General features: G+C 41.5%; 1 protein-coding gene across 1 annotated transcript; it reads left to right on the top strand.

Annotated features, from left to right (window-relative positions):
* The first annotated feature begins 785 nt into the window (after positions 1–785).
* Positions 786–8298, top strand: MRPL19 (mitochondrial ribosomal protein L19). Its single transcript, XM_008700045.2, has 6 exons — positions 786–969; positions 1143–1263; positions 4922–5040; positions 5252–5386; positions 7433–7614; positions 7755–8298. The coding sequence occupies exons 1-6, from the start codon at positions 867–869 to the stop codon at positions 7974–7976; spliced, it is 882 nt and encodes a 293-aa protein (XP_008698267.1). The 5' UTR covers positions 786–866; the 3' UTR covers positions 7977–8298.
* Positions 8299–21777: the final 13479 nt, after the last annotated feature.

Here is a 21777-nt window from a genome sequence, read left to right as displayed (position 1 = left end):
GTGGAGGAGCCTTATGTGGGGCTTGATCCCAGCACTCTGGGATCGCGCCCTGAGCCAAAGGCAGACACCTAAGGACTGAGCCACCCAGGCGTCCCTTTTTTTCTTTTTCTTTTCTTTCTTTCTTTCTTTTCTTTTTTCTTTCTTTCTCTCTCTTTCTTTCTTTCTTCCTTCCTTCCTTCCTTCCTTCCTTCCTTCCTTTCTTTCTTTCTTTTCTTTTTTTTCCAGTTTTAGCGTCTTAAAAGGGTAATGCTCTCTGTAGTCTCAAGGACCCTGTGCCACCTGTTCTTTCCAGGAACTATCTTCTTTTCCCTTTCTTGCATTCAACAAAGAGTGAGGGCCAGGTAGCTGGTAGCTGCTGGGATAAAACAGTGAGCAAAAGATGACCTCCTCTGTCCGTGCACTCGTGGAGGAGTCAGAACTAGACAATAATCCAATAATTACACAAGTAATTAAAAATTAAATTAAATTAAATTAAATTAAATTAAATTAAATGTTGAATTGCAGATGATATCAGAGGTGCTAATGGAAGGTACCTAATACGGATAAGAAAGAACCTGTAATGGGGTTTTGAAGTAGTGAAGCTGAGAAAGTGAAGACAATTGATTCAAAGGAGGAAAGTTTTCTAGGCTGAGAGAACACCCCTATGGAGGGGCAAAACTTAGCACATTGTGGGGAACTAGAGATATATGCACTTTCCCTTAAATACTTAGGCCGGGTTGGGGGTCATTGGAGAGAGTAGACAGGAAAAGGGGGCGGAGAAAAGTCTTGGCCATTTTGTCCCATAGCGGCCGCCATGCAACCTCGGGTAGCCGCGACCTCTTCGCACTGATTATTGGGAGTTGTAGTCTTGACCTTAGTGAGCCGGCATGGCGGCCTCCATTGCAGGGGCCCGCGGAGCAGCGATGGAGCTGTACCGAGGCTTTCGAGCCGCCAGGGCGCTACTCCTTGCGCCAGCCTCCATTGCCCAGCGTAAGTAGAGCGGGGCTTGCAAACTGGGGCCAAGAAGGAGCTCAGGGCAAGGCTGGAGGGAGGCGAGCCTAGAAGTCAGGGGCAACTCTCGTGGGACCGCGAATTGGGGGAGCTAGCAGGACTCCGGGGGAGCTCAGGGCGAGCTCTGTTGACCTCTGTCTTCCGCACTGCAGGGGCCTGCGTGGGGCCGGGCCGGCTGCGGAGCACCGGACCTTCTGAGCCCGGCGCGTTCAAGCCGCCGCCGAAACCGGTCATCGTGGACAAGCGCCGTCCCCCGCTTCAGGAAAGGGGGAGGTGAGGCCTGGGCTTGGGCGCGGTTCCAGCTTTTTGGGTCTGTGCGCTCACGAACCTGACTTTGCTTTGGAGATCTTGGCTCTAAAGCCGAGCTCACTGCACGGGCTTGTGTGTAGCATTCATGAGGCTTGTATGCGGAGCGCTACCAATTCAGGTTTGTCTTCCTCGTTTCTCCCAAGCCAGCTTTGAGCTTTCTCTGCAGTTCCACTAAATCAGAACTTCAACCAAGGATTCCCCCGATTTGAAGCTCTATGCTCCGGCATTTAGCCTGTATTGAGAATTTTTCTCTGAAGCACATCGTACTTGCCTGTTTAAAGAGCCTTTTATTCCTTGCCTCAGTAGAAATGGATTGGCCAGAACTCACCGTTTCCTTTCCCAACTCACATGTTTTAGTTTCCTGAAAATGGGATACAGTGATAAATTTTCCGCTAATTTGCATCTTAAATTTGCTTTTCAAAGCAGTGTGTTTAAAAGCCTGGCCCACTTTAATGAATGGTGGTAACTTTGGAGGTACCTGTAAATTTAGATGACCTAGGATGTGCAGAAAGTTTAGAGCTTTATAGCAACCTTATTAAAAAACCAGTTTTAGCGGGAAAAACTTGGTGTGATTTTAGGCTTTCTGAAAGGGCTCTTCCTTGTTGATTGGATTATGTCTGCTTGCGTATGTGTGTGTTTAACGTTGCAAATATCCTGTTCTAAGTTGAAATAACATTGAACTTATGGAAGCTAGAGATTCAGAAAAGATTGCCTTATACAACTTTTTTTTTAAGGTGGGAAAGGTATGTCTCTCTTAAATGGCAAAATTGCATACTATTCAGTTAACTGGGGATGTAAATCGTGTAGTTTGGAAAACAGTTGAACAAAATTTAGTAAGGTTGAGGTTGTGTATGTCTTTCCATCTGGTTGGTACATAACTTAATATGAAAAAAATAATAAAGGAAATTGTACAAGGAGACATTTACAGGAATGAAGACAGAGATATCCATTAGTAGGTGAATAGGCAAATATATATATGTAACAGAGTATTACACGGTGGTGAAGAACGAATGAACTAGAGCTAACACGGATAAACTTCACAAATAAGATGTATGAAAAACAAACTGCAGAAGAATTGATACAGTGTGATAACATTTCTATGTTGCACAGACATACATGCATATGTAAAGTATAAAATTTACAGGGGAAATCTGTACTTTCACAGAGCAATCAAACGTAGCTTCCCCAGGAGCCATACAAGCCACTTATACCTCCCGATGTGATAGAATAAGATGATCACATCATCACCAGTATGGTATTTTTACCCACAATGTTTGACCTTGGTCTAAGCATGTGGAAACAGTAAACAAATCCAGAATCCAGGGATGGTCTATAGTGCAATGGACTTTGACTCTTCAGAAAAGTCAGTGTTAAAAAATACAAAGATAGGGAACAGTACCAGTTTAAGAGACTAAAGAGAGTAATACCCAGATGTAATGTGTGAAGCTTGTTGATAGTTTGGATTGGATAACAAATAGCTGTAAAAGACCTTTTCCAGGACAATTAGATACTATGAGTTTAAATATGTTTAAATTAGTTTAAATGCAAGCTACATATTAGGTTATATTATTGAATTAATGCAGAAATTCTTAGATGTCATAAAGGTCTTGTGGTAAATGAGCAGAAAGTCCCTATTCTTTTTTTTTTTTTAAGATTTTATTTATTTATTTGACAGAGAGGCAGCCAGCGAGAGAGAAAACACAAGCAGGAGGAGTGGGAGAGGAAGAAGCAGGCTCCCAGCAGAGGAGCCTGATGCGGGGCTCGATCACATAACGCCGGGATCACGCCTTGAGCCGTAGGCAGATGCTTAACGACTGAGCCATCCAGGCGCCCCAGAAAGTCCCTATTCTTAGAAGCTTTTTAAAGTATTCAGGGATGAAACACGTTGCTATTTGACATTTTCAAATAGTTCAGGAAAAAAAATTATATGTATATATGAAGCAAATACGTCAGAAGGTTGGCAGTTGGTGAAACAAGGTGAAGTGTATGTGGGTGTTCATTGTATTACCATTTCAATTTTTTGGTGCTTTAAAATTTTTCAAAGGAGGAAATTGAGTGTTGGGGATCATCATCATAAAAAAGACATGACCGCTGGCGCGCCTGGGTGGCTCAGTCAGTTAAGCTTCTGACTTTTGCTTAGGTCATGATTTCAGGGTGCTGGGATCCAGCCCTGCATTGGGCTCCCTGCTCAGCGGGGAGCCTGCTTCCCCCCCACCCCCCTGCCACTCCCCCAGCTCATGCTCTCTCTGTCTCTTTCAAATAAATAGGTAAAATCTTAAAAAAAAAAGACAAAAAGAAAAAAAGATATGACCACTGATGGACCTGTGGGCTGATGCCGCCTCGTCACCCCCGCCCCATCCTTGAATGTAGGTTTTGGTTGCCTTTCCTGCTCCCAGAGGCTGCTCCAAAGAATAGCCTTGAGATGGTGATGTCATGTTGAAAATGCCTACATGGTATATGTGACTGAGCCCACTTAGGGCCTCTTTGTAATAATTTTTAAGATTTGGTGGCATGTACAGGGATCCATTCGTCTTGCTGCCACCCAAGACAAGCCTGTATGTAAGTTCCCTTTGCTGTTACTGAAATTGCCACCTACCCATCTGGAGCGGCCTGCTTCTTTCTTTGGTATCTCCTTGCCCTTAAGAATATGGGGGCCAAGGGACGTCTGGGTGGCTCAGTCAGTTAACCGAGGGTCATGACCTCAGGGTCCTGTGATAGAGTCCCACATCAGGCTCCCTGCTCAGTGGGGAGTCTGCTTCTCCCTTTGCCTGCAGCTCCCTCTGCTTGTGTTCGCTCTCTCTCTCTCTGACAAATAAATAAAGTCTTAAAAAAAAAAAAAGAGTATGGGGGCCAGTTTCAGAGTACACCTGGGAACTCCTGAGAGACTGGGGTGAGTCAACAAGAAGGAAGAGGAAGAAACTCAAAGCAATAGGCATCACCAAATTTAATGAATTACCCCATAGTAATTAACTGAGGGGAGGGAAGGGTGCACTGGGGCTTCAAGTATATTGATCATTTATTCCTTGGGATGGGTAATAAGGACATGGATCTTCATCGTGTTCATTAATGTCATTTATGCTTTTAAAGAAGTTAGCTTAGAGAAGTTAAAGAACAGAATAGGGAGAGAACTTCTAAAGTTAGTTTGCAGTTAATGATTTCTAGGTTTATATTTTTCCAGTGTCATTTCTTCTAACGCGTACAGCTCAATGTGAGGCCTGTGGTTTATGGCCATAGGCTTTGTAGTCTGACAGACATGCCTACGTTTATATCTTGACCTGATAAGTTTATTGCTAATATAACAATAAGTCAGTTATTTACCTTCTCCGAGTTTCATTTTTGTCTGCGAAAAGGAGATTATGAACCCACACCTGCCTGATAGTTGTAAGGATTAATTTATGCTCTCGGCTTTCATAAACCCTTAACACAATGCCAGGTGAGTACTTGGGAATTGTTAGCTATTTTCATGAACATTGACAACAATTTTGGAAATAACTGACTTTTCTTTAGAGAAGAAAGAATAATACACATCAACATCATAGGCTTTCATTTTTTTGGTAAAGCAACAGTTTCTCTTGTAAGTTTGCCTTTCATTTTTTTTTTTTTTAATTTATGTTTTTCACAGATTCTTGAGTCCTGAATTTATTCCTCCAAGGGGAAGAACTAATCCTCTGAAATTTCAAATAGAGAGAAAAGATATGTTAGAAAGAAGAAAAATACTCCATATTCCAGAGTTCTACGTTGGTCAGTAAGAGCTGGATGCTTTTATTATTAGTGGTGGGAGGGGCTCCTTTTCTTCACTTAGAGAAGATTGTTTCCCACCTATCTGGGTTTTGCCCAAATGAAGTATTAATAAATACATTAAAATATTTATGAAGTTATGAGGTTACCTAGACATGCTGTTTGTGTGTTTCTGCGTGTCACATCAAAGTTCACTTCTCCTGTGACTGTGTAGGAAGCATACTTCGTGTTACCACAGCTGACCAGTACGCCAGCGGAAAAACCAGCCAGTTCCTGGGGATTTGTATCCAGAGATCAGGAGCAGGCCTTGGAGCTACTTTTATCCTTAGAAATACTATCGAAGGACAAGGTAGGTTTCTTTGCATTAGTTTGATTTTCTGGAAAGTGTTTTCTCAGGATTCCATTTTGTGTTCTGATTCTGGGATAAGACATCTGCAACTGCTCTGGAGCCTGTGGCCTGAGAATGGACCCGGCCAGAGGCTGCTGGGTAGACGGTCGGCGCGGTGCCGTCCCGTGAGGGCGGCTTCTAGTACAGCCCAGTGACCGGCAGACTTGCCAGCCTCTGGGAGCGTAACAGGAGGAGGCGGGGGTCTCTACACAGTGTGGGGACATGGATTTTTGCAGTAAATAACCCATGAGGACGTTAAGATAAACATAATGATGTCTGTATGAGTCACTTTTTCCTAAAACGAATGCCCCCATTTTGCTTTATGTTGTGATAGTCACCACAGTAATCACTGTTTGATAAGAATCAGAGGAATCTTTAAAAAGGCAAAATTTGTTCTTATGCCTAGTAAGACAGAGGCCCAAGTGGCAAAGTTCTAGAAAGATTATGAATCAAAATGGTAGGACAGTAAAGTTTTCATACTTCAAAGTTATGTGCTTCATGATCCCCGACAGTAAGTATCATGTTCACAGAAATTGAGCAGTGAGAACAGTGACTCTTCCTTCTGTGGTTGTGACCTGTGGCGCCCTGCATGGAGGGGCTCAGCAGGACTTGACCGGTTGCAGAAATATGTGCCTTCTGTCAGGTCATGTGCTCGAAGAAGCTTGTAATAGAAAAACATGAGCACAGGTGTGAGTTCGATGGACCTTGGTTTGATCTTCTTTCTTAAAATTGAGATAATAGTAGTTTCTGCCTCCCAGGGTTGTGGTCAGCTGTGTGTGATGCTACATATGAAGTACTGGACATCGAATCCTCCAGATTTGTTCACTCCCTGTTCACGCTCCCCAAAAGTGGGAGGGGGGAGGGGGACCAAAAACAACAAAAATAAATAAATAAAGGACTCTTGACTATTGCAACCTGCCTTGACCTTCCGTATCAATACTTTCTTTCGTGCTTCTTTTCAGTCCATTGGCTTTAAATACCATCCATATGTCGATAACCCCCAAATCTTTTTTTTTTTTTTAAAGATTTTATTTATTTATTCGACAGAGAGAGAGACAGCCAGTGAGAGAGGGAACACAAGCAGGGGGAGTGGGAGAGGAAGAAGCAGGCTCATAGCGGAGGAGCCTGATGTGGGGCTCGATCCCATAACGCCGGGATCACGCCCTGAGCCGAAGGCAGACGCTTAACCGCTGTGCCACCCAGGCGCCCCGTTGACCCCCAAATCTTTATCTCGAGAACTGACCCTTTCCAGATTCCAGATTTGTGCATACAACTAGCTTGTCCACATTTCCAACTGGATGTCTTTTAAGCCTAAGACGAGTTCAGGATAGAATTCTGTGTCCCCTCACAGTGTGTTCCTCTCCGTTTTTTCTACATTCAGAAATGGCACCACTGCCCACCCATATACTGAAACTGAAAATTAGGAGCTATAAAAATAGCTTACTAATAGCTAATAAATAGTTTGTTTATTCTCTTTCCCACATCCAATCAGTTTTTCTTGGCTTAATCTCCAAAATATGTTTGTTTCTCCAGCTCCATGGCCACCACTCCCGTCCATGCCACCACCGTCCCCTGCTGGCAGTGGTGCTCTTATCTCCATTTACTTTCCTGGCCCACTAACTAACTTACTAGGCTTCAGCCAGAAGGACCCTTTTCCTGTTTTTCCCAATATGGCAAATTTGTTAAGACCCCAGGGCCTTTACATTTGCTGTCCTTTCTGCCTGGAGCTTTCTTGGCTATTTATAGTGTCCGTTTATTTATTTATTTTTTTTAAGATTTTATTTTTAAGTAATCTCTCCACCTAATGTGGGGCTCACACCTACAACCCGGAGACCAAGAGTCGCATGTTCTACCAACTGAGCCAGCCAGATTGTCATCTTAAAAATGACAAATTTATGTCACATTTCCTGTGTGCAAAACCCTTACACCAGAAGTAGTTTTTACTGTTGTATGAGGCGTATGCAGACATCTGGATTTAGATTGTAAGAATATATTTTCTCTTTTTAGGTGTTGAGATTTGCTTTGAACTTTATAATCCTCGAATCCAGGAGATCCAAGTGGTCAAATTAGAGAAACGGCTGGATGGTAGTTTGCTATACTTACGAGATGCTCTCCCTGAATATAGTACTTTCGATGTGAATATGAAGCCAGTAGCACATGAACCGAACCACGAAGTTCCTGTGAATCAGGTATAAGTTGTACTTTTAGAACAGAAAGTTCTCTATAGAATGAGAACGAGTCATCTTAACAAAAACTTTTGGAAGAATTTTTGCTTGTGACTATCAGCCTAAATTATTATTATTATTATTATTTTTTATATCTTCCATAGCTGAAAGTAAAAATGAAGCCTAAACCCTGGTCGAAACGCTGGGAACGTCCAAAATTTAATATTAAAGGCATCAGATTTGATCTGTGTTTAACTGAAGAGCAAATGAAAGAAGCCCAGAAGTGGAGTCAGCCGTGGCTTGAGTTTGATATGATGAGGGAGTATGATACTTCAAAAATTGAAGCTGCAATATGGGACGAAATTGAAGCATCGAAAAAGTCCTGATTCTGAGAATCAGTTTGGTTATTTGCAGAGGAGATACTGACTCCTAGAGGATTTATTGAAAGAGCAGTTTAATTTCACATATGAGGACATAGTCATTAAATCGACTAAACGTTCATTAGTTTATGAGTACTGTTGTAAAAAAATAAAAGAAGCACACCAGTTTATTACTTTAGAGTTAAATCATTACCAGAATGCTGTTCATTGAGCCTGGATCCTGAGCATGGAAGTGGTGGGGTGATTTTTTAAGTTTGTGAAATAAATGATAAACACGAGAAAGTGTATGATATAAAGAGTAACAATAAAGTGAACGCTGATGTACCCACCTCAGGGTAAGAGGTAAAACATTTAGTAACCTCTAAGAAGGTTAAGAAGTAGAACGTTTACTCCGGTTTGAGAAGACCCTTGTGTGTCTGCAGTTATACCCTTCTCCCCTCCGCTGGATACCAGCACTAGCCTGACTGTGCATCTCTTTTAGTTTATTATGTACATGTACATTCTAAAACAACGAACCTAGTTTTGGGAAACCTGCTGGCAGATATAAAAGGACAATTTCCTTGTCACATGAAGGCTTCGGGGAGAACGTCACAGTCTTGGTCGTACTCTGGCTGCGTTTTCCCTGAGAGTTTACAGAGTGACTTTGAGGCAGTTCATGGCTAAGGTCGTGAGCGAGTCCCGCTACAATAGAAGGCTCAGCACAGGCCATCTGTAGGCTAGAGTGCAGGTAATTGATGTCTGGAAGAAATGTGGTTGGAGGGAGTAGAATGCTTTATATGATCTGGTTTTCAGCTCGTGATGAATCAGACTCCCAACTCATAGGACAGCTCAAAACAATACTTCTGTAGGATAAGATGAGTATCCTTGCCGATCGTTTGAGAATGGGACGGAAATCTGGCACCTAATGACATGGTGAACACCAGCCTCCGGATAATTTGAGCTAGGCTTCCCTGAGCCTGCTGTTCCTCAGGTTAAAAAGGGCAGTACCAGCCCAGGTCTTGATGAGGGCAACCCTCCAACTGTCTGAAGTCCTGCTGTGCGGCTCTACCCTCTGGTGCTTGGTGAATTGGGGGTTTGCATTCACTTCTCTCCTGTGCTCATCTGTTTTCTGGGTTTTTTGTTTTTCATTTGATTGGTTACTAACTCTTTTCTGGAGCATATCTTTTGGTAGCTTCTAGAGGAAGTATGTATGGAGGTAAATCTTTTGAGACCCTGCATGTCTATCATATTTGATATTTTGTAGAAGTCTAGGTGGGAAATAAGTTTCCTTCAGAATTTTGAACATATTGCTACATTGTCTTGTTTCCAGTTGTGTTGAGAAATCTAGAATTATTTTGATTTCTGTTCTTTGTGACTTGAAAGCTTGTAGACTATTCTCCTCGAGGTAATGAAACTTCACAGTGATGGGCCTTGATGTGGATCTGTATTTATCCACTATGTCGGGGTAAATGCAGATGGGCATTTGATGAATCCTTTCAGTATGCTAACTTGTATCTTTCATTTTCAGGGGAAACTTACTGCTCATTGATGATGCCCTCCCCTCTGCTTCTCATTCGGGAGCAGTTATTTTGATGTTGGATCTCCAGGCCTGGATCTCTGTCCCCCCCTCCCCCAACCCCATCTCTTTGTTTTTTAGATATTTAATTCAATCTTCCGACTCTTCTTTGCTCTCATATTTCTAAATCTGAAGATCCCCTTTTGATTCCTGAATGTTCCTTTTCTTATATAGTGCTTTGTTCTAATTCTGTATTTTTGCCTGTGGATTTGTTCTGTTGTATACCATTGAGTATAGTCATGATAGTGTTTGTGTGTTGTTGTTGTTATTGTTGTTGTTTTAAATTGTTTTTCTGCAGAATCTGTTTTCTTCAAATTTCTTCTTTCTGTGCATGTGTGTGTGGGTTTTTTTTTTTTTTTTTCCTGTTTTAGGCGTTTCCAGGACATCTGGCAATTCTCGGCTGTCTACTTCTGGTTGAATAGTGGACTAAAAAGCTGATTAGGAGCCTTGGACTTGTGAGAAGGGGTTGTTTTCAGTGTTACCTGGGTGGACTTTGGGGGGGAGGGGCGCGTCCCAACCTCCACGTGAATGTCTTGGTTTGGTCAGATCCTCCAGAGTAGGGTCTTCCAGTCTCCTTCCTGGATGGTAAGGATCTGTCCGGCAGTGTTGTGGGAACCTCACGGGGGAAGAAGGATAGAATTCCTGGCACGGTGCATGTATGGGGCCAACTTGTCCATCTGCCCCCTCCCCACCAACACGCTTCTGGCTTGCTACTCACACAGTGCCTGAAGTGTAGAAAACCTCTTTGGCCAGACAAGCCATGGTGAGGAATAGGGGAAGGGATATTAGGGATATTAGGGATATCACCTCCCAATATTTTTCATTCGATTCTTATTTTAACCACTGTCCTTAACCCCCCTGTTCCTGAGGTACTGGATCTGCTGACTGGACAGTTCTGAGGGGAGACTTAGGTGGAGTCTCACCTTTCCCCGCTGCTGGCTTGATTGTTTCTTGCTGGGTGCCGTGGTTTTATGTCTCGTCCGTGCGCTGGCAGTGTTTCGGACTGCTCGCATCTTGTCCTCTTTTCTCCTTCCTTGTGGATTTGTTGCTTTCCCTGTGGTATATTTTTAATGGTCATTTAAATAACTCATTTGACAAATTAACCAGTGTAGCCCTTTTTTCAATAATAGATGTCTTCTCCAAAAGAAATGTTTAGATACTAACCTTTGGGGTTCTCGACATTCAGCGCATCCTCGATCTTTTTCACGAATAGTTGTTCCGTGGCCATCTGACTGCTTTCGGAAAGCAGCAGATATACCACGTTACGTGGATTACTTACTGAGATAGCTTCTCAAAATAAAATTTTAGCAAGAATCTATATTTGGTATTTTTCTTCTCTTTAACTTGTCAAAAGATGACCATTAAAGCCTGTTCCTTTCTTACCTCGATAAACACACTTCAGCCTTGGTAGAGGAGCAGATGAACGATCTGTTTCAGGATCTAAAGCTGTGTGACCGTGATCTGCTCGTAAGTACGTGTGCTCGTAGCAGCACAGCGAGTCGTGGTTTTCAGTCTGTGAGATCATCTTCAAGATTCTTGTGAATTTTCCTCCGGAAACAAAGCAAATCTTAGTGTATTAAATGTGTATAGGATAAAATTTTATTGTAAGATATATAACATAAAATTCGCCATTTTAACCATTTTTAAATGTACGATTTCTGTGGCATTAATGACATTCACAGTGTCGTGCAGCCATCACCACTACCTCCAGAACTTTCTCCTCACCCCAGACAGAAACTCTGTGACCATTAAGTAATAACTCTATTCCTATCCCCCTTCTCCAAGCTCCTGGTAAATCCCACTCTACCCTTTATTAATTTGTCTATTCTAGATACTTCTTTTAAGTGGAATCATACAGTATTTGTACTTTGTATTTGGCTTATTTCGCTGAATATGTTTTCTAGATTCATCCATGTTGTAACATATCAGAATTTCATTTCTTTTTGGCTAAATGATATTCTGTCATGTAATATACTGTATTTTGTTTATTCATTCATCTGTTGATGAACACTTGGGTTATTTTCACCTTTTGGATATTGTGAGTAAGGCTGCAGTGAATGCTGACATCCACATATCTCTTTGAGCTGCTATTTTCGTGTTCTCCTTATACTCCAGGTATATACCCTGGGATGTAATTACTGGTTTTTATGTATTTAAATGTTCTTGCCAATTTCTTCTTTAACCCACTGGTGCTATTTGATTCCTACATATTTGTAAATTTTCCACTTTTCCTTTTGTTAGTGATTTCTAGCATCTTTCTGTTATGGTCGGAGAAGATACTTCGTATGATTTCAGTCTTTTTAAATTTATCGAAAGTTTTGTAGCCTAAGATATGCTGTAGCCTGGAGAATGTTCCATGTGCACTTGAGAAAATTGTGTACTGTGGTGTTGGATGGAGTGTTTTATATGTGCCTGTTGGGATAGTGATGTTTCTGACATTCATTATAGAACCGTCTAGTTTTCCCTTCAGTTCTGTCAGTGTCTGCTTCATAGGTTTTGGGGCCCTGTTGTTTGGTACATAAATTATTATATCTTTTTGATGAAGGGATTTTTATCAATATGTAATATCTTTTGTTTCTTTTAACAGTTTTTTGCTTACTGACTATTTTGGCTCATACAACTAAAGCCACCTGTGCTCTTGTCGGGTGACTGTTTACATAGAGTATCTTTCTTGGGGCACCTGGTGGCTTCCAGATCGTGAGCTCAAGCCCTTCACTTTCAACATATTTGTGTTTCTGGTGCTTACGTGAATTTCTTGTAGAAAGCATATAGCTGGATCTTGTGTTTTTGTTTGTTTTTTATCTGTTTTGACAATCTCTGCCTTTTGTTTGCAGAGTTTAATATATTTACATTTAAATCAATTAGTAAAAGGATGGGCTTCTGCTATTTTGTTACTTGTTTTCTTTAAATATATCATTTTTGTTTCTTGTTTTTTCTATTACTGCCTTCTTCTGTGTTGATTTTTTTGAGTGAACTGATTCTCTTCTCATTTATGTATATATTTGTTAAATGTTTTCTTTGTAGTTAACCATGGGGATTACATTTAACATCCTAATTTATAATAATCTAGTTTGAGTTGATACCAAGGACTTCAATAACATATAAAGTCTCTACTCCTATAAAGTTCTGTTCTCCCTTTACATTGTTGATGTCACAAATTTCATCTTTCTATATTGTGTGCTCAGTAACAGATTTATAATTATTTTGTATGCATTTGTCTTTTAAATCATGTAAGAGATAAAAAGTGGAGTTAGAAAACAAAATACAACAGTATTAGCTTTTATATTTTCCCCCCTGTATTTACGTTTCCTGGAGATCTTTATTTCATCACGCAGATTCAACTTACTGTCTACTGTTCTTTTATTTCTGCCTGAAGGACTCTCTCTAGCATTTCTTGTAGGGCAGGTCTGATTGCAATGAACTCTGTCGGGTTTTGTTTATTTGGGAAAGTCTTTTTTCTCCCTCATTTTTGAAGGACGGTTCTGTCAGATACAGAATTACTTGTTGGCTGTATTATTCCCTGAGCATGTTAAATATGGCACCTGTTGCATTCTGGCCTCTATGGTATCTGGTGAGAATTGGCTGCTAATTTTATTGAGGATCTTTCATTCATGAGGAGCTGCTTCTCCTTTGCTGCTCTCAGGACTGTCCCTGCCTTTGTCTTTCAGCAGTTTCATTGTACTAGTTCTTGGTGTGGGCCTCTGCCTTTCTCCCACTTGGAGTTCATTGAGATTCTGGGATTTGCAAATTCATGTCTTTGATCAAATTTTGGATGTACTTGGTCATTCTTTTTTTAAATATTCTTTCTACTCCTTTCCTCTGGGACATTCGTAATGCATATATGCTGGTCTGTTTGGTGGTGTCCCACCAGTTTCTCAGGCTCTGTTCACTTTTCTTCTATTTTCTTTCTGGTCCTCAGACTCGGTCATTGTAATTGTCCTGTTTTCGAGTTTGCTGATTCTATTTTGTCTGCTCCAATTCTCTGTTGAACTCCACTAGTGAACTTTTAATTTCAATTATTATACTTTCTGGTCTGAGAATTTGGTTCATTTTATAATTTCTGTGTATTTATGGATATTCTCATTTTGTTCGTATATCCCTTTTCTGGTTTCTTTCAGTTGCTTGTCCATGGTTCCCTTTAGCTCTTTGAGCATATTTAAGACAGTCGTTTTAAAGTTTTTGTCTCTTAATTCCAATATCTGTGGTTCTCCAGGGATGTTTTCTATTATTTTGTTTCTTTGGTGGCCATACTTTCCAGTGTCTCTGAATGTCTTGTGACTTTTTTGTTGTTGTTGAAAACTGGACATTTAAAAATCATAATGTGATTCTGGAAATCAGATATCCCCTCTCCTTTCCCAGAGTTTCTTTTATTATGATTATTGGACTGTAGTCCATTCGTTTACTGATATTTCCAAACTATTTTTGCAAAGATTTAATCCCTTATTATGTGTAATCATTGAAGTCTTGTCTCTTAACTTGTGTTTAGATAGTTTTCCTCGAAGGCCGGGAGCTAGACAAATACTTCTCCCAGTCTTTGACAATTGTCTCTTTTCTGGGTTACTCCCTGAGCACTTACCCAGGCTTGCACTAAGTCCAACAGCCTGAGTTGAAAGCTTAGGGTCTTCTCAGGTCTTTTCTGAGCATGCATCTTCCCCTTGACATATGTGTGGCTTTCTAGATTTCCCTGTATGTGCTTTTGAATAGTCTAATTCCCCAAAGTAACTCTCTTCCCCCCAGCTTTTTCTCCCAGGCCTGAGGTGATACATTGTGCAACTGTAATCTTCTCACCCAGGCATTTGTGGGTTGTTGGTTTGCCTTACACTCATTTTTGAGCAATGCCTGCTGCTTTTCTGGACTGCGTTTCAAGTTAGGCAACACAGGTGAGTGCTTTGCTTCAGTCCTCCAGGTACCCACAGGCAGGCTACAATAGATATAAGCCAGAATTTGTGAGTAAGTTTGTTCTGTTCCCTCCAGAAATAGGGACCAAAGTCTAACACTGAGAATATAGCTGCCATTTTCAAGTCTGCTGCCACATCAAAAGGCCGAGTAAAAATGCCACAAAGCTTTCCTATCGTTTTATTTTCTTCCAGTTTTATTGAAACAGAGTTGACATACGGCACTATGTAAGCTTAAGGTGTACAGCGTAATGATATGATTTTCGTATATTGTGAAATAATTACCACAATAAATTTAGTTAATATCAGTCCTTTCATACATATACCCCCCAAAAAATAAAAAATGGATTTTTCTCCTTGTGATGAGAAGTTTTAGCATCTTCTCTCTTAACAAGTTTCAGATATACCATACTTTAGTGTTTATAGCCATTGTGTTGTACATTATTACATCAGTACTCATGTATCTTAAAACAGGAAGATTGTACATTTGATCACCTTCATCAAATTTCCCCATCCCTCCCCATCCCCTGCCTTTGGTAACCATGAATCTGATCTCTTTATATTTGTTTCACGTCCACTTTTACGTAAGATACAGTATTTGTCTTTCTCTGACTTCTTCACTTAGCGTAATACTCTCCAAGTTCCATCCTTATTGTCACAGATGGCAGGAAATCCTTTTTGTGGCTGAATAATATAATATTCTGTGTGTGTGTGTGTGTGTGTACATACAAACATAACACAATTTCTTTATCCATTCATCTGCCACCGGACACTTGGTTTGTTTCTGTGTCTTGGCTATTGTTGATAATGCTTCTGGAATGTGGGGGTGCAGGTAATTCTTTGACAGTATTTTTGTTTCCTTCAGATACATATATGCCAGAAGTGGAAATGCTGGATCTTAGGGTAATTTATTTTTAAGTTTTTGAGGAAACCCCATACTGTTTTCATAGGGGCTGTACGTGTTTACAAGCCCCCCCCCCCCCCCCAGCAGTGCAGCAGGGTTCCCTCTTCTCCACATCCGCACAGGCATTTGTTTTCTCATGTCCCTTCGATGATGCCGTTCTGACAGCCGGGAGGTGGTAGCTCATTCTCTTGATTTGCATTTCCCTAATGAGTAGTGATTTTGAGCTAATAATGATTTTCATGTACCTGTTGGCCATTCTTATTTTTTCTTTGGAAAAAAATGTCTTTTTAGGGTTTTTGCCCAGTTTTAATTGGATCACATGTTTTGCTATTGAGTTGGAGGAGTTCTTTCATATTTTGAATATTAACCCCTTGTCAGATATATGGTTTGCAAATATTATTTTCCAATTCTGTAGGTTGTCTTTTCATTTTGCTGATTGTTTCTTTTGCTGGGCAGAAGCTTTTTAGTTTGACATAGTCCCACTTATTTATTTTTTTATGTTTTTCCTTGAACTTCAGGTATCATCCAAAAGATCATTGCCAAGACCCATGTCAAACATCTCTTTTCCTGTGTTTTCTTCCAGGAGTTTTATGGTTTCCAGTCTTACATTTAAGTCTTTAATCCATTTCAAGTTAATTTTTGTGAATGGTGAAAGAGGTCTATTTTTATTCTTTTATAATATGCAAAATTTCCAGCATCATTTATTGAGAGACTATCTTTTCTCCACTGAGTATTCTTGGCTGTCTTGTCATGTATTAGCTGCTTGTATATGCATGGGTTTATTTCTGGGTTTTCAGTTGTGTTCCATTGGTCTGTGTGTCTGTTTTTATGCCAGGACCATACTGTTTTGATTGCTATAGCTTTAAGATATAGCTTGAAATCAGGAAGTGTGATGCCTCCCACTTTGTTCTCCTTTCTTAAGATTGCTTTGGTTTTTTGGTGTCTTATTGCCCATGTAAATTTAGGATTTTTTTTTTTTCTGTAAAAAATGCCATTGGAATCTTGATGGGAATTGCATGTATTTCAAAGATGGTTTTGGGAAATACAGGCATTTTAACAATATTAATTTCTCCAATCCATGAACATGAGATACAGTTCCATGTATTTGTGTCTTCTTTGATTTCTTTCATCAATGTCTCATAGTTTTCAGCGTAGAGAGTTTTCATCTTCTGGTTAAATTTATTAAGTACTTGCATTGTTTTTGATGCTATTGTAAATGGGATTGTTTTCTTCATTGATTTTCAGGTAATCGTTATGTTATAGAAACACTACTGATTTTTATATATTAATTTTGTTTCCTGCAACTTCACTGAATTCATTAGTTAGATTTAACAGTTTTGCGGGGGGGAGTCTTTAGGATTTTATACATATAAAGTCATGTCATTTGCAAATAAAGCCAATTTTACTTCTTCCTTCTCAATCCTGATGCCTTTATTTCTTTTTCTTGCCTGATTGCTCTGACTAGGACTTCCAGTACTGTGTTGAACAGGAGCTGTGAGAGTGGGCACACTTGCCTTGTTCCTGATCTTAGAGGGAAAGCTTTCAACCTCTTACCATTGAATGTTAGCTGCTGACTTGCCATATATGGTCTTTGACTTTTGATAATTTATAATATGTCTCAATATAGTTTTATTCAGATTCAACCTGTGTGGGGTCTTTTGGTCTTCATGGATCTGGATGTCCATTTTTCTCTCAAGGTTTTGGAAATTTTCAGCCATGATTACCTTAAATATACAGTTGATCTTGAACAACACAGCTTTCAACTGTGCAAGTCCACTTGTCTGGATTTTTCTTTTTTATATAGTACAGTACTGTAAATGTATTTTCCTTACACTTTTCGTAATAACGTTTTATCTTCTCTAGCTTACTTTATTGGAAGATTACAGCATATGTATTGTATTAAATGCATGTAACATACAAAATATATGTTAATTGACTAGTTATGTTATCAGTGAGGCTTCCAGTCAGTAGTAGGCTGTTGCGTACTTACGTTTTGGGGGAGTTGAAAGTTTTATGTGGATTTTCAACTGCATAGGGGTTGGCATCCCTAACCCCTGCATTGTTAAAAGGTCAACTATACTTTTTTATCCCTTTTTCTTTTTTCTGGAATTCCCATAATACAGATATTGTTTCTTTTGATTGTATCCCACAAGCCCTGCAGACTTTCTTCACTCTTTTTCATTCTTTTTGCTTTTTTGCTCTTCCGAGTGGATAATTTCAAATGTTCTGTCTTCAAGGTCACTGATTCTTTCACATGGTCGGGTCTGCTTTTGAAGCTCCCGTTGAATTCTTCAGTTCAATCATTGTATTTTTCAGCTCTAAGATTCCTGTTTGGCCTTTCTTTGTTGAACTACTCATTTTGTTTATGCATTGTTTTCCTAATTCCTTTAGTTGTCTGTGTGTTCTTGTAGTTCCCTGAATTTCTTTAAAAGGATTATTCTGAGTTCAGTTCATAGACCTCAATTTCTTTAGGTCGGTTATTACGTTTTACTAGTCTCCTTTGGTGATGTCAAGTTTATCTGATATTTTGTAATCCTTGATTCTTTCTGTTGGTATCTGTACATTTGAGTAAGCATTCTTTCTTCCAACCTTTGTAAGATTGCTTTGGCAGAGAAAATTCTTCACTAGTCTTCTCAGTTTGGGTGTTTGGACTTGTTAGCTGGTAACATCCTTGAGCAGGTGGGGCTTGCTATAAGGGTCTGTTTTGGAGTGAGGCCACTGCTGGAGCTCTGAGGTGGGGGTGGGATGGACTCTGATTGCCTAGGTTCTCTGGTCACCTGGGTTCTTCGGTCAGGGTTAGGAGACAGGGTTGCTAGGTGCTATACTCAGCAGGAGGTAGGATTATGAATTAATTTCCCTGTCCTCACAGGGCAGCAGAACAGGTCCCAGGTCCTTTCACAGCAACTTATTTGGGGACCTAAATCAGATAAGACTGTACACTGGATTCCCTGGTCACATGGGGCCAGCAGACCCTGCCAGAGTCTCCACTTAAGTGTTGCCAGGCTATGGAGCTTTCCCGGGGTTCCGGCCAAGCTTTCTGGGCAGGCGGGATTCCGGAGCTGCACTCAGTAGTGGGAAGGGCTATCAACCAGCTTCCCTGCCCGGGCAGAGTAGGAGATCGAACGCCAAGCAGCCTCCCAGGTGTTCCCGGTTAGTTTCTCAACTAAGATGAGCCAGAAGCTTCTGGGCAGTGTTTGGGCCCGTGACGGAGGCGCCCGGACGACGCAGGAACGCCAGCCCTCAGCGTCCCCTCAGGTGTTTCCAGTCAGGCTTTCCGGTCAGGAGCGGCCAGGAGCGGCCAGGAGCTAGGCCCAGTGGTGTTATAAATCAGCTTCTCTGCGCGGGTGGAGGAGGGGAATTCGTTCTGCGTCCTACACGTAGGTGGTTTGTGGTGGTGATTCAGGCCGACTGGCCCCCCAGACTCCGCTCCGAGGACGAGCNNNGGGGCTGCCGCGCTCTCCGCTCCGGCCGCTTGCGGGTACCCCGAGCTGGCTTCTCCTGCGAGGTAAGGCTGGGCGGGACTCCCACGAGGGGACCACACGTTCCGGGCGATGCCGGCTGGACCCCTGTGTTCTTTTTTCCCGCTGGGGAACCGTAGACGCAGGAAGACCTTGTTGGGGCGCTGCCTCGCCGAGCGCAGGGGGCAACGTGGTGAATCTGTAGCTACTCCCCGTCCTCTTGGATCGCGGTCCGTCTTGGTCTCTGTGGTGGGGGGCGGGGGGGGGCTCAGCCTCACGGCCGTGGTCTAGGGTCTTTCAGGGGCCTCTTCTCCATGCGTCCTTGTTAATTCTTCCCGTGAAGAGGTGCAAAGTCTGGAATGACCTGTGTTGCTATTTTGGTGACTTCCTGCCTTTGTAAAGTTTTTTTTTTTTTTCTTTTTTAATCCTGTGTTTGGTTGCTATCAACGTGCTTGTGTTCTTGAGTTCTGAAAATGTTGTTTTTGACCATTCCTGCTTGTTTTTTAATGTTTCTGTGGGAGGGCAAGACCTTGACTCTGCCTACTCTATCATTTTGCTCGTGCTGTTTTAAAATCTCCCTTTAGCGTTGTGGTAGGACAACTGGTTAAAAGAAATAACTCCCTGAGTCTTTTATATACTGCACAGCATTCAAACTGTTAGGTTTTTCCAATTAGAAAAAGAAAAACGATACATTTAAATTTTCGGTTTTCCAGGCTAGGCTTAGTCTCCGCCCGATTCGAAGGGCTGCTATGTTGCAGACACTGTGCGAGGCATTTCGTGTCTCTTGCTCACAGAAGCTCGTGAGACCGGTGCTTCTCCCTTTTACAAACGAGGTCGCTCAGAGAGGTAAGCAGCGAGGCCCAAGGGGCAGGGGGGTAGGTGGTGAGGCTAATGTTAAACCTCGGGAGTGCCTGAGTCTGAAGTCTTAACGTCCGTTCTTTAAAGAAGTCTCCAGATTGTATCAGAATAGGATGGGACGGTAAGGGATGTTTTACGAAGCTCCTGATAGGATTCTAATGCACAACCAATTCTGAGAATCCCCGCACTTCACATTTTTCTTCTTATAGAAACGGCATAATGGAGGTGAAATTCAAGACCGGTCATTCTGCTCTAAATGAGGCCTCTAACCAAAATGCTCGGGTCGTTTTCAGTGAAGGCAGTAGAGTGACCAACTTGTCCTGGTTTGCTGGGGACTTCTCCGATTCCAGCACTGGGAGTCCTGCATCTTGAAACACCCCCGAGTCCTGGCAAACCACGAAGGCTGGCTGCCCTACCAGGCAGATGTTTATGGAATTTAATGATCTGTATTAGTCTTTGATGATTAAAAAATCCTAGATGTGTTTCTGAAAATTTGAGCATAGTAAGGAAGTGGTTTCCCTACATATTTCTCTTTAGCTTTAAGAAGTTCAAATGGGGGCACCTGGCTGGCTCAGTCTGTAGTGCGTGTGACTTGATCTCAGGGTTGTAAGCTCGAGCCCCACGTTGGGTGTAGAGATTACTTAAAAATAAGCCCAAATATGTCTGGAATATTCTGCATTTTTCAATGAACAAACTCTGTTCTTTTCTTAACAGAGAACTTAGTTTTTTAGAAATTTTTAAAGGGCACCCCCAGGCCAGAAGAAATACTTAGCACCATTTATTAACCATTTATGTCCAAATATTTAAAAATAATACATAGGGGTGCCTGGCTGGCTCGGCCAGAAGAGCGTGTGACTCTTGATCTCGAAGTTGTGAGTTTGAGCCCCATGTTGGGTGTAGAGATTACTTAAATGTTAAAAAAAAAAGGATGTTTTTTAATGTGTATTTAAGTTATAATTACTAATTGGGATGTTTGTATCTCTCGGCCACTGAGCAACTTATCTGAACTTGGAATCAGACTGGACACTACCACTCATTTTCTGTTCCACATGGAATTTCACGGGGTACTTGCTTTTTATCACCACATCGAAAGTTCAGAAGTAACAGAAGTAAAACCAGTGAATCGCCAAAGTATAATTAGTAAAAATAGTTTGTGAACTGGGAGCACTTAAGACAAAACATGGAACGAGGCTCAGGTGTATGCTGTTATTTTTTTTAAGTTTATTTTCATAATGTCTATACCCATCGGGCTCAAACTCACGATCCCGAGATCAAGAGTCGGCACACTCTTCCGACTGAGTCAGCCAGGTGCCCCTCAGGTATATATCGTTATCAACAGTTTATAAAGGTAAAACAGGGACTTTATTCTTCAGCCATTGGTTATATTAGAATTTTTTTTTTTTTTTAAAGATTTTATTTGACAGAGACAGCGAGAGAGGGAACACAAGCAGGGGGAGTGGGAGAGGAAGAAGCAGGCTCCCAGCGGAGGAGCCCGATGTGGGACTCGATCCCGGAACCCTGGGATCACGCCCTGAGCCGAAGGCAGACACTTAACGACTGAGCCACCCAGGTGCCCCTAGAATTTTCTTAAATGATAGTGAATTGGTCAGTGGTGACCTCATATCAACCTTGGGAAACAGTTCATGTTTTGCTTATGATTTCGGAGGTGTAAACAACAACAAAAAAGGCCCAGGTTAGAGCAGTCTTGCAAAATAAGCTGAATTAAGCTTGGCTTGTAGGATGAAATTGGTTTTGCCTGCTCAGGGGATTTCCAAGGCTGTTCTCCATTTGCCTTTAACAAGAGCAACGTCTGGTAACCCAGCTGCGTGGATTCTGTCTCCTGAAGTACTGTAACGTGGTGCAGTGTTGACATGAACAGCCTTGAGCTGGGAGCTCCAGTGGTTTGTGGCCGGTGTTGAGTACTGCTGTCCCCCTTGAGAATTAAACATCTCTGCTGTGCCCGGTGAGTTACAGCCATGCCCAGGGCTCTCAGCTCAGTTGGGAACTGTGGGTCTGTGGTTATTTAATTCTGTCTCAATACCATCTACATGAAAATACTCAATTGAATAGTCAACCTTAATCCTCTTTTGGCATTAAATAAAAAGCCTGAAAAACCTTTACTGACATTAATTCACGT

The sequence above is a fragment of the Ursus maritimus genome, unplaced genomic scaffold, assembly GCF_017311325.1.
Source record: "Ursus maritimus isolate PB19 unplaced genomic scaffold, ASM1731132v1 scaffold_6, whole genome shotgun sequence".
In the NCBI taxonomy this organism is placed as follows: domain Eukaryota; kingdom Metazoa; phylum Chordata; class Mammalia; order Carnivora; family Ursidae; genus Ursus; species Ursus maritimus.
This window is presented reverse-complemented; position numbering and strand designations above follow the sequence as displayed.